The sequence below is a fragment of the Rutidosis leptorrhynchoides genome, chromosome 10 (genome assembly GCF_046630445.1).
Source record: "Rutidosis leptorrhynchoides isolate AG116_Rl617_1_P2 chromosome 10, CSIRO_AGI_Rlap_v1, whole genome shotgun sequence".
Lineage (NCBI taxonomy): Eukaryota > Viridiplantae > Streptophyta > Magnoliopsida > Asterales > Asteraceae > Rutidosis > Rutidosis leptorrhynchoides.
Genome location: NC_092342.1, coordinates 206,869,751 through 206,886,562, shown reverse-complemented (window position 1 = coordinate 206,886,562; position 16,812 = coordinate 206,869,751). Strand labels below are relative to the sequence as shown.

At 34.3% G+C, this 16,812-nt stretch overlaps 1 protein-coding gene across 1 annotated transcript in view; it reads left to right on the top strand.

Annotated features, from left to right (window-relative positions):
* The first annotated feature begins 423 nt into the window (after nt 1-423).
* Nucleotides 424-16,812, top strand: part of LOC139870772 (uncharacterized) — a 30,014-nt gene continuing 13,625 nt past the window's right edge. Inside the window, exons 1-4 of the mRNA XM_071858548.1 lie at nt 424-528; nt 571-685; nt 13,838-14,653; nt 14,729-14,951. Coding sequence (XP_071714649.1) covers nt 424-528; nt 571-685; nt 13,838-14,653; nt 14,729-14,951 — 1,259 coding nt within the window. The remainder of the gene's footprint in view (nt 529-570; nt 686-13,837; nt 14,654-14,728; nt 14,952-16,812) is intronic.

Below are 16,812 nucleotides of genomic sequence, written 5' to 3'. Positions count from 1 at the left end.
AGGGTTTGTTCAACTTGTCTGATATTGATGTACTGGTGTTTGATTGTCTTCCGCTGCTACTTGGTTTCTGTTTTCTTCTACAAATTAGAGTTTTCACTCTAATAGGGGAGTCTCATGTTTATTCGTGCTTTATTATACCTAGACCAGATCTCTACGCCCAACTCTTGATCTTGATCCTTGAGATCTATGAATACCTGATCAAGCGTAGATTGATCTTGACCTTTATTTGTTAATCATCTTTACAGGTTTCCTGGCTAGTAGCCAGTCGTTTGTGGTTTGTTTCTTTTCCTTACAGGTGTCTGAACCGTGGATTTGTTGAGGTTTTATGTGCTAATTGTCTTAATCCTCTACTAGTTTCTTTGTGTTCTACTTGTTATTTGATTTATTGTTTTCTTGCTTGTTTGTTTCTTCTGTGTTTTTATTATGGCTGGTGATGATGATGGTAGTTCTTCTGTAACTTTGGTTAATAAATTAGATTTTGGTGATCCTCTGTATCTGCATGCTAGTGATACTACTGGAACTGCACTTGTGTCAATTAAATTGAAAGGAACTGAAAATTATAATGTTTAGAGCAGAGCTATGCTTCTTGCTTTAAATACTAAAAATAAAAAGGGATTTATTGATGGAACTTGTAAAAGAAGTGATTATGAAAAGGATGAAGTTTTGTTAAATCAATGGGATAGATGTAATTCGGTGGTATTTGTAGTGACCCGAATTTTTCCATGTTTATATATATTAATTGAGATTGATATTTACATGATTAAATGTTTCCAACATGTTAAGCAATCAAACTTGTTAAGACTTGATTAATTGAAATAGGTTTCATATAGACAATTGACCACCCAAGTTGACCGGTGATTCACGAACGTTAAAACTTGTAAAAACTATATGATGACATATATATGGTTATATATATAGTTAACATGATATTATGATAAGTAAACATATCATTAAGTATATTAACAATGAACTACATATGTAAAAACAAGACTACTAACTTAATGGTTTTGAAACGAGACATATATGTAACGATTATCGTTGTAACGACATTTAATGTATATATATCATATTAAGAGATATTCGTACATCATAATATCATGATAATATAATAATTTAAAATCTCTTTTGATACTATAAACATTGGGTTAACAACATTTAACAAGATCGTTAACCTAAAGGTTTCAAAACAACATTTACATGTAACGACTAACGATGACTTAACGACTCAGTTAAAATGTATATACATGTAGTGTTTTAATATGTATTCATACACTTTTGAAAGACTTCAAGACACTTATCAAAATACTTCTACTTAACAAAAATGCTTACAATTACATCCTCGTTCAGTTTCATCAACAATTCTACTCGTATGCACCCGTATTCGTACTCGTACAATACACAGCTTTTAGATGTATGTACTATTGGTATATACACTCCAATGATCAGCTCTTAGCAGCCCATGTGAGTCACCTAACACATGTGGGAACCATCATTTGGCAACTAGCATGAAATATCTCATAAAATTACAAAAATATGAGTAATCATTCATGACTTATTTACATGAAAACAAAATTACATATCCTTTATATCTAATCCATACACCAACGACCAAAAACACCTACAAACACTTTAATTCTTCAATTTTCTTCATCTAATTGATCTCTCTCAAGTTCTATCTTCAAGTTCTAAGTGTTCTTCATAAATTCCAAAAGTTCTAGTTTCATAAAATCAAGAATACTTTCAAGTTTGCTAGCTCACTTCCAATCTTGTAAGGTGATCATCCAACCTCAAGAATTCTTTGTTTCTTACAGTAGGTTATCATTCTAATACAAGGTAATAATCATATTCAAACTTTGGTTCAATTTCTATAACTATAACAATCTTATTTTAAGTGATGATCTTACTTGAACTTGTTTTCGTGTCATGATTCTGCTTCAAGAACTTCGAGCCATCCAAGGATCCATTGAAGCTAGATCCATTTTTCTCTTTTCTAGTAGGTTTATCCAAGGAACTTAAGGTAGTAATGATGTTCATAACATCATTCGATTCATACATATAAAGCTATCTTATTCGAAGGTTTAAACTTGTAATCACTAGAACATAGTTTAGTTAATTCTAAACTTTTTCGCAAACAAAAGTTAATCCTTCTAACTTGACTTTTAAAATCAACTAAACACATGTTCTATATCTATATGATATGCTAACTTAATGATTTAAAACCTGGAAACACGAAAAACACCGTAAAACCGGATTTACGCCGCCGTAGTAACACCGCGGGCTGTTTTGGGTTAGTTAATTAAAAACTATGATAAACTTTGATTTAAAAGTTGTTATTCTGAGAAAATGATTTTTATTATGAACATGAAACTATATCCAAAAATTATGGTTAAACTCAAAGTGGAAGTATGTTTTCTAAAATGGTCATCTAGACGTCGTTCTTTCGACTGAAATGACTACCTTTACAAAAACGACTTGTAACTTATTTTTCCGACTATAAACCTATACTTTTTCTGTTTAGATTCATAAAATAGAGTTCAATATGAAACCATAGCAATTTGATTCACTCAAAACGGATTTAAAATGAAGAAGTTATGGGTAAAACAAGATTGGATAATTTTTCTCATTTTAGCTACGTGAAAATTGGTAACAAATCTATTCCAACCATAACTTAATCAACTTGTATTGTATATTATGTAATCTTGAGATACCATAGACACGTATACAATGTTTCGACCTATCATGTCGACACATCTATATATATTTCGGAACAATCATAGACACTCTATATGTGAATGTTGGAGTTAGCTATACAGGGTTGAGGTTGATTCCAAAATATATATAGTTTGAGTTGTGATCAATACTGAGATACGTATACACTGGGTCGTGGATTGATTCAAGATAATATTTATCGATTTACTTCTGTACATCTAACTGTGGACAACTAGTTGTAGGTTACTAACGAGGACAGCTGACTTAATAAACTTAAAACATCAAAATATATTAAAAGTGTTGTAAACATATTTTGAACATACTTTGATATATATGTATATATTGTTATAGGTTCGTGAATCAACCAGTGGCCAAGTCTTACTTCCCGACGAAGTAAAAATCTGTGAAAGTGAGTTATAGTCCCACTTTTAAAATCTAATATTTTTGGGATGAGAATACATGCAGGTTTTATAAATGATTTACAAAATAGACACAAGTACGTGAAACTACATTCTATGGTTGAATTATCGAAATCGAATATGCCCCTTTTTATTAAGTCTGGTAATCTAAGAATTAGGGAACAGACACCCTAATTGACGCGAATCCTAAAGATAGATCTATTGGGCCTAACAAACCCCATCCAAAGTACCGGATGCTTTAGTACTTCGAAATTTATATCATATCCGAAGGGTGTCCCGGAATGATGGGGATATTCTTATATATGCATCTTGTTAATGTCGGTTACCAGGTGTTCACCATATGAATGATTTTTATCTCTATGTATGGGGTGTGTATTGAAATATGAAATCTTGTGGTCTATTATTATGATTTGATATATATAGGTTAAACCTATAACTCACCAACATTTTTGTTGACGTTTTAAGCATGTTTATTCTCAGGTGATTATTAAGAGCTTCCGCTGTCGCATACTTAAATAAGGACGAGATTTGGAGTCCATGCTTGTATGATATTGTGTAAAAACTGCATTCAAGAAACTTATTTTGTTGTAACATATTTGTATTGTAAACCATTATGTAATGGTCGTGTGTAAACAGGATATTTTAGATTATCATTATTTGATAATCTACGTAAAGCTTTTTAAACCTTTATTGATGAAATAAAGGTTATGGTTTGTTTTAAAATGAATGCAGTCTTTGAAAAACGTCTCATATAGAGGTCAAAACCTCGCAACGAAATCAATTAATATGGAACGTTTTTAATCAATAAGAACGGGACATTTCAGTTGGTATCCGAGCGTTGGTCTTAGAGAACCAGAATTTTGCATTAGTGTGTCTTATCGAGTTTGTTAGGATGCATTAGTGAGTCTGGACTTCGACCGTGTTTACTTGAAAAATGATTGCTTAACAAATTTTGTTGGAAACTATATATTTTTAACATGTGAATATTATGTGATATATTAATCTCTTAACGCGTTTGATATTATGTGATAGATGTCTACCTCTAGAACAAGTCCCATTGACTCACCTAATAATAATGAAGAGTCAAATGTAAATTGGAATGATTCATGGACTGATTCACAAGTTCCCGAAGAGGAACCGGAAGAAGAGTCGGAACCAGAAGAAGAATCGGAACCGGAAGAAGAATCGGAACCGGATGAAGAAATAGAACCGGTGGGGGAAATAATAAAACGGTTAAGTAAAAGAAAATCCTCAACCAACCGACCAAGGCTAATTATGGTCAATGGTGTTTCCGCCAAGGAAGCAAAATATTGGGAGGATTATCAATTCTCCGATGAATCGGATTCCGACGAGAATTCCGATGATGTTATAGAAATTACCCCAACTGAATTTAAAAAGGCAAAAGAAAATAATAAGGGAAAGGGCATAAAAATAGAGAAATCTAATTCCAACCCCGATGAACTTTATATGTATCGTCAACCCCCGAAGTCCTTAAGTTGTAACAATGACCCGGGAACCTCTAAACCACCAGGTTTTTCTAAACCAATGTGGAAAATAACGGCTCGTATTAGGGGAACATCATATATCCCTAGAAACTTGGCAAAACGAACCAAAACCGAAGAAGAAGAAACAAGCGAGTCGGAATAAGATAGTTGTATTCGTGTGGTGTAATATATGTAATATAGTGTGCTTATGCTTTATGATATATGTAAAAATTGCTTGTATTAATAAGTATCTTTTTTATGAATCTAACTCTTGTCTATTTTACAGTATAAAAACACAAAATGGATAGACAAGCCAATATTTTAAGAGACCTACCCGGAGACATGATTGATGAAATCTTGTCTAGAGTTGGTCAGAATTCTTCGGCACAACTATTTAAGGCGAGATCAGTTTGTAAGACATTCGAAGAATGTTCCAAGAATGCCTTGGTTTATAAAAGGCTTTCGTTCTCAAGATGGGGTATATCACATTGGGAAATCCATAAGTTACGATGTGTTTACTTTGACGCATATATTGCGGGGAACCCAAATGCTATTTTACGCAATGGGTTAAGAAATTATTTTGACTCAATATATCCGAATATTGGACTTCGTGATTTAGAAAAAGCGGCTAACATGCAACATAAAGAAGCATGTTATGCTTACGGATTAGTAATGTTCGCTTCTCACCAAAGTGAGAACAAGAACATCGGCCTACAACTATTAAACAAAACGTTCCCACAAGTGACGGAGTCGGTAATTGGGGTAAGAAATGAGGTTTTTAGATTGTTACGGGACTGTTGGACATTACGTAACCCTCGTCCCTTTGACAACGTTACAACACGCTGTCTTATCAACGGCCATAATGGTTATGTTCCACAAGACCAAGGATGGGAAGTAGTCCTAGTAAAACCAGAATGCATGACTTGTTTCTGGACGTATGAATTACGTGTCTTTATTGCCTTTGCTGAACGACTTGTGTACTAGCTAGAATTATCTTCACAACTATCTTGTATCAAAGTTATTGTGTGCTATATTTCATGCTTTATGTAACATAAGCGGTATTGTAAGTTTGTAAAATATTGTATAAAAGTTTGAACGCGAAATATTATTATAATCAGTTTTTCATATAGAATTGCAGTAGTTGAATTGTATATTAGCTACTAAGTATGAACTTAACGGGTACGTACTACCCGAATTTAAACTTATAAAACGCTAATATGAAGAAAAAGCTTTTATAAATGAGTTCATATTATGCTACGAAATACTATTAACTACTCTTAATATTCTGTATGATTAACTTGTTCCATTTGACAATTTTGAAGGAAATGGCACCGACTACTCGACACACCGTGAATATGAATGAAGAGGAATTCCGTACTTTTCTAGCTTCAAACATAGCTGCAGTACAGGCTGCGCTACATACCAACAATAACCTTGGATCTAGCAGTACAGGAAATCGTGTAGGATGCACCTACAAAGAATTCACTGCCTGCAAACCTTTGGAATTTGATGGAACCGAAGGACCGATCGGATTGAAACGGTGGACCGAGAAGGTCGAATCGGTGTTTGCCATAAGTAAGTGTACTGAAGAGGACAAAGTGAAGTACGCTACGCATACCTTCACAGGTTCTGCGTTAACATGGTGGAATACCTATCTAGAGCAAGTGGGACAAGACGATGCGTACGCACTACCGTGGTCAGCATTCAAGCACTTGATGAACGAGAAGTACCGTCCCAGAACCGAGGTCAATAAGCTCAAGACAGAACTTAGAGGGTTACGAACCCAAGGATTTGATATTACCACGTATGAAAGACGATTCACAGAATTGTGCCTATTGTGTCCGGGAGCGTTCGAAGATGAGGAAGAGAAGATCGACGCGTTTGTGAAAGGATTACCGGAAAGAATCCAAGAAGATATAAGTTCACACGAGCCCGCCTCCATACAACAGGCATGTAGAATGGCTCACAAACTAGTGAACCAGATTGAAGAAAGAATTAAAGAACAGACTGCTGAAGAGGCCAATGTGAAGCAAGTCAAAAGAAAGTGGGAGGAAAACGTTGATAAGAATCACCAATACAACAACAACAACAACAATTACAACAATAATCGCAACAATTATCCCAACAATCGCAACATCAATCGCAACTACAACAAACGGTCCAGCAACAACAACAACAACAACAACAACAACAGCAACTACAACAATCATCCTAACAACAATAATAACCGCAACAACAACAACAATCAGAAGCAGCTATGCCAAAGGTGTGAAAAGTATCACTCGGGGTTCTGCACCAAATTTTGCAACAAGTGTAAAAGAAATGGTCATAGCGCGGCGAAGTGTGAGGTCTACGGACCAGGGGTTAATAGAACGAAAGGAACAAATGGTGTCGGAACGAGTAATGGCGGAGCAAGTAGTGTCGGAGCAAGTTATGCCAATGTAGTTTGTTATAAATGTGGAAAACCGGGCCACATTATTAGAAATTGCCCGAACCAGGAGAACACGAATGGACAAGGCCGCGGAAGAGTTTTCAATATTAATGCGGCAGAGGCACAGGAAGACCCGGAGCTTGTTACGGGTACGTTTCTTATTGACAATAAATCTGCTTACGTTTTATTTGATTCGGGTGCGGATAGAAGCTATATGAGTAGAGATTTTTGTGCTAAATTAAGTTGTCCATTGACGCCTTTGGATAGTAAATTTTTACTCGAATTAGCAAATGGTAAATTAATTTCAGCAGATAATATATGTCGGAATCGAGAAATTAAACTGGTTAGCGAAACATTTAAGATTGATTTGATACCAGTAGAGTTAGGGAGTTTTGATGTGATAATCGGTATGGACTGGTTGAAAGAAGTGAAAGCAGAGATCGTTTGTTACAAAAATGCAATTCGCATTATACGAGAAAAAGGAAAACCCTTAATGGTGTACGGAGAAAAGGGCAACACGAAGCTACATCTTATTAGTAATTTGAAGGCACAAAAACTAATAAGAAAAGGTTGCTATGCTGTTCTAGCACACGTCGAGAAAGTACAAACTGAAGAAAAGAGCATCAATGATGTTCCCATTGCAAAAGAATTTCCCGATGTATTTCCGAAAGAATTACCGGGATTACCCCCACATCGATCAGTTGAATTTCAAATAGATCTTGTACCAGGAGCTGCACCAATAGCTCGTGCTCCTTACAGACTCGCACCCAGCGAGATGAAAGAACTGCAAAGCCAATTACAAGAACTTTTAGAGCGTGGTTTCATTCGACCAAGCACATCACCGTGGGGAGCTCCTGTTTTGTTTGTCAAGAAGAAAGATGGTACATTCAGGTTGTGTATCGACTACCGAGAGTTGAACAAACTTACCATCAAGAATCGCTACCCACTGCCGAGAATCGACGACTTATTTGATCAACTACAAGGCTCGTCTGTTTATTCAAAGATTGACTTACGTTCCGGGTATCATCAAATGCGGGTGAAAGAAGATGATATTCCAAAGACTGCTTTCAGAACACGTTACGGTCATTACGAGTTTATGGTCATGCCGTTTGGTTTAACTAATGCACCAGCTGTGTTCATGGACCTTATGAACCGAGTGTGTGGACCATACCTTGACAAGTTTGTCATTGTTTTCATTGATGACATACTTATTTACTCAAAGAATGACCAAGAACACGGTGAACATTTGAGAAAGGTGTTAGAAGTATTAAGGAAGGAAGAATTGTACGCTAAGTTTTCAAAGTGTGCATTTTGGTTGGAAGAAGTTCAATTCCTCGGTCACATAGTGAACAAAGAAGGTATTAAGGTGGATCCGGCAAAGATAGAAACTGTTGAAAAGTGGGAAACCCCGAAAACTCCGAAACACATACGCCAGTTTTTAGGACTAGCTGGTTACTACAGAAGGTTCATCCAAGACTTTTCCAGAATAGCAAAACCCTTGACTGCATTAACGCATAAAGGGAAGAAATTTGAATGGAATGATGAACAAGAGAAAGCGTTTCAGTTATTGAAGAAAAAGCTAACTACGGCACCTATATTGTCATTACCTGAAGGGAATGATGATTTTGTGATTTATTGTGACGCATCAAAGCAAGGTCTCGGTTGTGTATTAATGCAACGAACGAAGGTGATTGCTTATGCGTCTAGACAATTGAAGATTCACGAACAAAATTATACGACGCATGATTTGGAATTAGGAGCGGTTGTTTTTGCATTAAAGACTTGGAGGCACTACTTATATGGGGTCAAAAGTATTATATATACCGACCACAAAAGTCTTCAACACATATTTAATCAGAAACCACTAAATATGAGGCAGCGTAGGTGGATTGAATTGTTGAATGATTACGACTTTGAGATTCGTTACCACCCGGGGAAGGCAAATGTGGTAGCCGATGCCTTGAGCAGGAAGGACAGAGAACCCATTCGAGTAAAATCTATGAATATAATGATTCATAATAACCTTACTACTCAAATAAAGGAGGCGCAACAAGGAGTTTTAAAAGAGGGAAATTTAAAGGATGAAATACCCAAGGGATCGGAGAAGCATCTTAATATTCAGGAAGACGGAACCCGGTATAGAGCTGAAAGGATTTGGGTACCAAAATTTGGAGATATGAGAGAAATGGTACTTAGAGAAGCTCATAAAAGCAGATACTCAATACATCCTGGAACGGGGAAGATGTACAAGGATCTCAAGAAACATTTTTGGTGGCCGGGTATGAAAGCCGACGTTGCTAAATACGTAGGAGAATGTTTGACGTGTTCTAAGGTCAAAGCTGAGCATCAGAAACCATCAGGTCTACTTCAACAACCCAAAATACCAGAATGGAAATGGGAAAACATTACCATGGATTTCATCACTAAATTGCCAAGGACTGCAAGTGGTTTTGATACTATTTGGGTAATAGTTGATCGTCTCACCAAATCAGCACACTTCCTGCCAATAAGAGAAGATGACAAGGTGGAGAAGTTAGCACGACTGTATTTGAAGGAAGTCGTCTCCAGACATGGAATACCAATCTCTATTATCTCTGATAGGGATGGCAGATTTATTTCAAGATTCTGGCAGACATTACAGCAAGCATTAGGAACTCGTCTAGACATGAGTACTGCCTATCATCCACAAACTGATGGGCAGAGCGAAAGGACGATACAAACGCATGAAGACATGCTACGAGCATGTGTTATTGATTTCGGAAACAGTTGGGATCGACATCTACCGTTAGCAGAATTTTCCTACAACAACAGCTACCATTCAAGCATTGAGATGGCGCCGTTTGAAGCACTTTATGGTAGAAAGTGCAGGTCTCCGATTTGTTGGAGTGAAGTGGGGGATAGACAGATTACGGGTCCGGAGATTATACAAGAAACTACCGAGAAGATCATCCAAATTCAACAACGGTTGAAAACCGCACAAAGTCGACAAAAGAGCTACGCTGACATTAAAAGAAAAGATATAGAATTTGAAATTGGAGAGATGGTCATGCTTAAAGTTGCACCTTGGAAAGGCGTTGTTCGATTTGGTAAACGAGGGAAATTAAATCCAAGGTATATTGGACCATTCAAGATTATTGATCGTGTCGGACCAGTAGCTTACCGACTTGAGTTACCTCAACAACTCGCGGCTGTACATAACACTTTCCACGTCTCGAATTTGAAGAAATGTTTTGCTAAAGAAGATCTCACTATTCCGTTAGATGAAATCCAAATCAACGAAAAACTTCAATTCATCGAAGAACCCGTCGAAATAATGGATCGTGAGGTTAAAAGACTTAAGCAAAACAAGATACCAATTGTTAAGGTTCGATGGAATGCTCGTAGAGGACCCGAGTTCACCTGGGAGCGTGAAGATCAGATGAAGAAGAAATACCCGCATCTATTTCCAGAAGATTCGTCAACACCTTCAACAGCTTAAAATTTCGGGACGAAATTTATTTAACGGGTAGGTACTGTAGTGACCCGAACTTTTCCATGTTTATATATATTAATTGAGATTGATATTTACATGATTAAATGTTTCCAACATGTTAAGCAATCAAACTTGTTAAGACTTGATTAATTGAAATATGTTTCATATAGACAACTGACCACCCAAGTTGACCGGTGATTCACGAACGTTAAAACTTGTAAAAACTATATGATGACATATATATGGTTATATATATAGTTAACATGATATTATGATAAGTAAACATATCATTAAGTATATTAACAATGAACTACATATGTAAAAACAAGACTACTAACTTAATGGTTTTGAAACGAGACATATATGTAACGATTATCGTTGTAACGACATTTAATGTATATATATCATATTAAGAGATATTCGTACATCATAATATCATGATAATATAATAATTTAAAATCTCTTTTGATACTATAAACATTGGGTTAACAACATTTAACAAGATCGTTAACCTAAAGGTTTCAAAACAACATTTACATGTAACGACTAACGATGACTTAACGACTCAGTTAAAATGTATATACATGTAGTGTTTTAATATGTATTCATACACTTTTGAAATACTTCAAGACACTTATCAAAATACTTCTACTTAACAAAAATGCTTACAATTACATCCTCGTTCAGTTTCATCAACAATTCTACTCGTATGCACCCGTATTCGTACTCGTACAATACACAGCTTTTAGATGTATGTACTATTGGTATATACACTCCAATGATCAGCTCTTAGCAGCCCATGTGAGTCACCTAACACATGTGGGAACCATCATTTGGCAACTAGCATGAAATATCTCATAAAATTACAAAAATATGAGTAATCATTCATGACTTATTTACATGAAAACAAAATTACATATCCTTTATATCTAATCCATACACCAACGACCAAAAACACCTACAAACACTTTCATTCTTCAATTTTCTTCATCTAATTGATCTCCCTCAAGTTCTATCTTCAAGTTCTAAGTGTTCTTCATAAATTCCAAAAGTTCTAGTTTCATAAAATCAAGAATACTTTCAAGTTTGCTAGCTCACTTCCAATCTTGTAAGGTGATCATCCAACCTTAAGAAATCTTTGTTTCTTACAGTAGGTTATCATTCTAATACAAGGTAATAATCATATTCAAACTTTGGTTCAATTTCTATAACTATAACAATCTTATTTCAAGTGATGATCTTACTTGAACTTGTTTTCGTGTCATGATTCTGCTTCAAGAACTTCGAGCCATCCAAGGATCCATTGAAGCTAGATCCATTTTTCTCTTTTCCAGTAGGTTTATCCAAGGAACTTAAGGTAGTAATGATGTTCATAACATCATTCGATTCATACATATAAAGCTATCTTATTCGAAGGTTTAAACTTGTAATCACTAGAACATAGTTTAGTTAATTCTAAACTTGTTCGCAAACAAAAGTTAATCCTTCTAACTTGACTTTTAAAATCAACTAAACACATGTTCTATATCTATATGATATGCTAACTTAATGATTTAAAACCTGGAAACACGAAAAACACCGTAAAACCGGATTTACGCCGCCGTAGTAACACCGCGGGCTGTTTTGGGTTAGTTAATTAAAAACTATGATAAACTTTGATTTAAAAGTTGTTATTCTGAGAAAATGATTTTTATTATGAACATGAAACTATATCCAAAAATTATGGTTAAACTCAAAGTGGAAGTATGTTTTCTAAAATGGTTATCTAGACGTCGTTCTTTCGACTGAAATGACTACCTTTACAAAAATGACTTGTAACTTATTTTTCCGACTATAAACCTATACTTTTTCTGTTTAGATTCATAAAATAGAGTTCAATATGAAACCATAGCAATTTGATTCACTCAAAACGGATTTAAAATGAAGAAGTTATGGGTAAAACAAGATTGGATAATTTTTCTCATTTTAGCTACGTGAAAATTGGTAACAAATCTATTCCAACCATAACTTAATCAACTTGTATTGTATATTATGTAATCTTGAGATACCATAGACACGTATACAATGTTTCGACCTATCATGTCGACACATCTATATATATTTCGGAACAATCATAGACACTCTATATGTGAATGTTGGAGTTAGCTATACAGGGTTGAGGTTGATTCCAAAATATATATAGTTTGAGTTGTGATCAATACTGAGATACGTATACACTGGGTCGTGGATTGATTCAAGATAATATTTATCGATTTACTTCTGTACATCTAACTGTGGACAACTAGTTGCAGGTTACTAACGAGGACAGCTGACTTAATAAACTTAAAACATCAAAATATATTAAAAGTGTTGTAAACATATTTTGAACATACTTTGATATATATGTATATATTGTTATAGGTTCGTGAATCAATCAGTGGCCAAGTCTTACTTCCCGACGAAGTAAAAATCTGTGAAAGTGAGTTATAGTCCCACTTTTAAAATCTAATATTTTTGGGATGAGAATACATGCAGGTTTTATAAATGATTTACAAAATAGACACAAGTACGTGAAACTACATTCTATGGTTGAATTATCGAAATCGAATATGCCCCTTTTTATTAAGTCTGGTAATCTAAGAATTAGGGAACAGACACCCTAATTGACGCGAATCCTAAAGATAGATCTATTGGGCCTAACAAACCCCATCCAAAGTACCGGATGCTTTAGTACTTCGAAATTTATATCATATCCGAAGGGTGTCCCGGAATGATGGGGATATTCTTATATATGCATCTTGTTAATGTCGGTTACCAGGTGTTCACCATATGAATGATTTTTATCTCTATGTATGGGGTGTGTATTGAAATATGAAATCTTGTGGTCTATTATTATGATTTGATATATATAGGTTAAACCTATAACTCACCAACATTTTTGTTGACGTTTTAAGCATGTTTATTCTCAGGTGATTATTAAGAGCTTCCGCTGTCGCATACTTAAATAAGGACGAGATTTGGAGTCCATGCTTGTATGATATTGTGTAAAAACTGCATTCAAGAAACTTATTTTGTTGTAACATATTTGTATTGTAAACCATTATGTAATGGTCGTGTGTAAACAGGATATTTTAGATTATCATTATTTGATAATCTACGTAAAGCTTTTTAAACCTTTATTGATGAAATAAAGGTTATGGTTTGTTTTAAAATGAATGCAGTCTTTGAAAAACGTCTCATATAGAGGTCAAAACCTCGCAACGAAATCAATTAATATGGAACGTTTTTAATCAATAAGAACGGGACATTTCAGTATTAACATGGATACTTACATCTATATCAGATGAATTGTATTTGGGGCAAATCTTTTCTAATAATTCTGTTACTGTCTGGCAAGAACTCAAAGAAACTTATGATAAAATTGATGGTTCAATTACATTTAATTTACATAAGCAAATCAATTCATTGACACAAGGAGGTTCTAGTGTTTATGAATATTATCATAAGCTAAATACTTTGTGGAAACAATTTGATGCTCTTGTTAAGTTGCCTGAATGTGTTTGTACTGCTAATGCTGATTTTGTTAAACATAACAGTGTAATGAAACTTATGCAGTTTCTTATGGGACTTGATGAGGTTTACCAGCCAATAAGAAGTAATCTTCTTATGACTGATCCCCTTCCTAATGTTAAAACTGCTTTTGCAGTTATTTCAAGGGAAGAGTCTCATAGGAATTTTTCTGGACATACTATTGGTCAAAAGTCTCAAAGTTCTACTTTTGTTGCTAAGACACCTAATAATGTTAATGGAAACAACAACTTTAATAGACCTAATAATATGAATAATACAAATCAATTTAAGAGGTCTGGAACTGGAAGGGGTCTTAATGCAAATTATAAGTGTACTAAGTGTGGTATGATTGGTCACACTGTGGATAGATGTTTTGAAGTTATTGGATATCCTCCTGGCTATATAAGAAAACCATTTAATCAGGGTGCTCCAAAATTTACTGCTAATAATAACAATTGTGTTTCTAATAATGCTAATGCTACCACTAGTAGTTCTCCTTTTACTTTTGATCATATTTCAAAGTTAATGAGTCTCATTAATGATAAAGACAAAGGGAATTCTACTGCTGCTCTTAATGCTAATATGTCAGGTAGTTTTTGGAATAATAGCAGTAAATTTAACTCAAATTTTGAAAAATTCTTTTGTAATAACATGTTTTCTACAGATAATAAACATCATCATAAAGATTGGATTATAGATTCAGGAGCAAATCAATATATGATTTGCTCTGACAGTGATTTATTTGATGAAATTGATGTGTCTAATATGAATATTTCTGTGTCTCATCCTACTGGCACTCAAGCTAAAATTGTTAAAGTTGGGAATATTCAAATAAATGAATTTATAACTCTTTATAATGTCTTATATTGTAACGTCCTCCCAATAGGGTCTGGAAGAAACGTTACTAATATCAAATAAACTAACATATTATAATACGAGAACAATACTAAATGAGAAAATTTAACTTTATTGAGTACGCAGCGGAAAATAAAATGTCGTTACAATAATGGAAATAACGATAAAGTAATTGTTCATATGTAGAAGTAATAAATGCGATATCTCTTGATCCTAAGTCCAAGTAGCATCACATAAGTAGTAGATAAGAAAGCTTGAATCAAACAGCACATGAGACAAAACATGTTAAAGTGTCAACCAAAAAGGTTGAGTGAAGTTCATAGGTTTAACAAAAGTAGTTATCGTTGTTTTTAGACCACAAGATTTAGTTGTAAAGTTGATCTCCCGCAGGATCAAAAAGTAGATCTCGCAGATCCAAAAGTTATGCCAGTGCGTGATATTTAGACTAAACGTTCAAGTTTGCCCCATGACAAGTTGTGTCTGTCCTTGTCGGTTTAAATTTCATTATCAAGTAATACAAAAACTGAGTCAAATGTATCGGGGATGTTACTCCCGATAGGCCTACCCCCAATAAATAAGCATGCCGCAGCACTTAAAAATATCACTGTAGGGACTTAGTCGGACGTAGCCGGGTATAGCATAGTTTTAGCAGTTGGTACTTGTGTCTAAATTGTAAATAGTAAAAGCAGCATGTGTCTCACCCCAAATAAGTTAAATAAGTTTGCTAGCAATAAAGAGTGGGGCTATGAATTCACCTTAGTAAGTAGAGAGAGTTATTCCTCGGAATAGAGAGTTGAACGAGTGAGCAGGAAAGTCAACCTATTGACATTTAAGAGTAGTTAAGTGTTTTGCCCATGTTTAAGTTTAAGTATGTGTTTAAGTATAGTTTGTTTTACTAAGTTTCTATTCCTAGTAAGTTACTATTTTTATAAAGTTTCTATTTTTAGAAAGTTTCTTATTTTACTAAGTTTCTATGACTAGAGAGTTTCTACTTTTATGAGTGTTTCCATTTTAGGATACTTGCCGTATTAGATAAGCTTCCAATCACCCATTTCCCTTCGAATGGCTAATTTAGATCTAGGGGCTTGAGCCATAGGACCCTTTAAATCGAAAATCCAAACCCTCTGCCTAGAATCTCGTAGAAACCATTCGTCAAGAAATTTCGAAGATCTATACATCTCTAATACATATCCCAAAATGTTTTTGTGCTACAATATAATTAGTAGGTTATAGGTGCTAGTAATAGTAATAGTGTATACATGTTAAGTACTAGTATAAGTAGTATTAGGGTTTCATTAATTAGGGTTAGTTAATTAAAGTAGTAATTAATAACTAGGGTTTAGTAATTAATGTCCTAGGGTTTCATAAATGTTTAGAGTTTAATTAATTAGGGTTTAAGAATTATAGTTTAGGTGTAATTAGGGTTTAAGGTTTTAATATGTATATGTATATATAATATATAATTCGTATATATATGTATATATATATATATAAAAATATTTTTTTACATGTATATATGTATATATAAATCTAGGTGTGTTTATGTATATACTTATGAATAACAAGTTTATAATATGAATATGAATTATCAAAGATCAAAGTTTATGTAAGTAGTTTAGGGTTTATGTTATACCTTTGAAGATTCAAGATAATTAACAAAGAAAAGATGAACACGATGAAGATGGAAGATCAAAGCCTTGAAAATCTTGAAGAACTCCTTGAAGATTCTTGAAGAACACGAAGAACAAGCTTGAAGATCCGAATACCACAAGAGAGGGAGAGGGAGAGATTGTTTTTGAGAGAGGATTTTGGTGTGATTTGTGAATGAGAAACTAGGTGTTTATATAGTGCAAGTATTAGAGTGTTAGTCAACATAAGGATGTTCTAATTAAT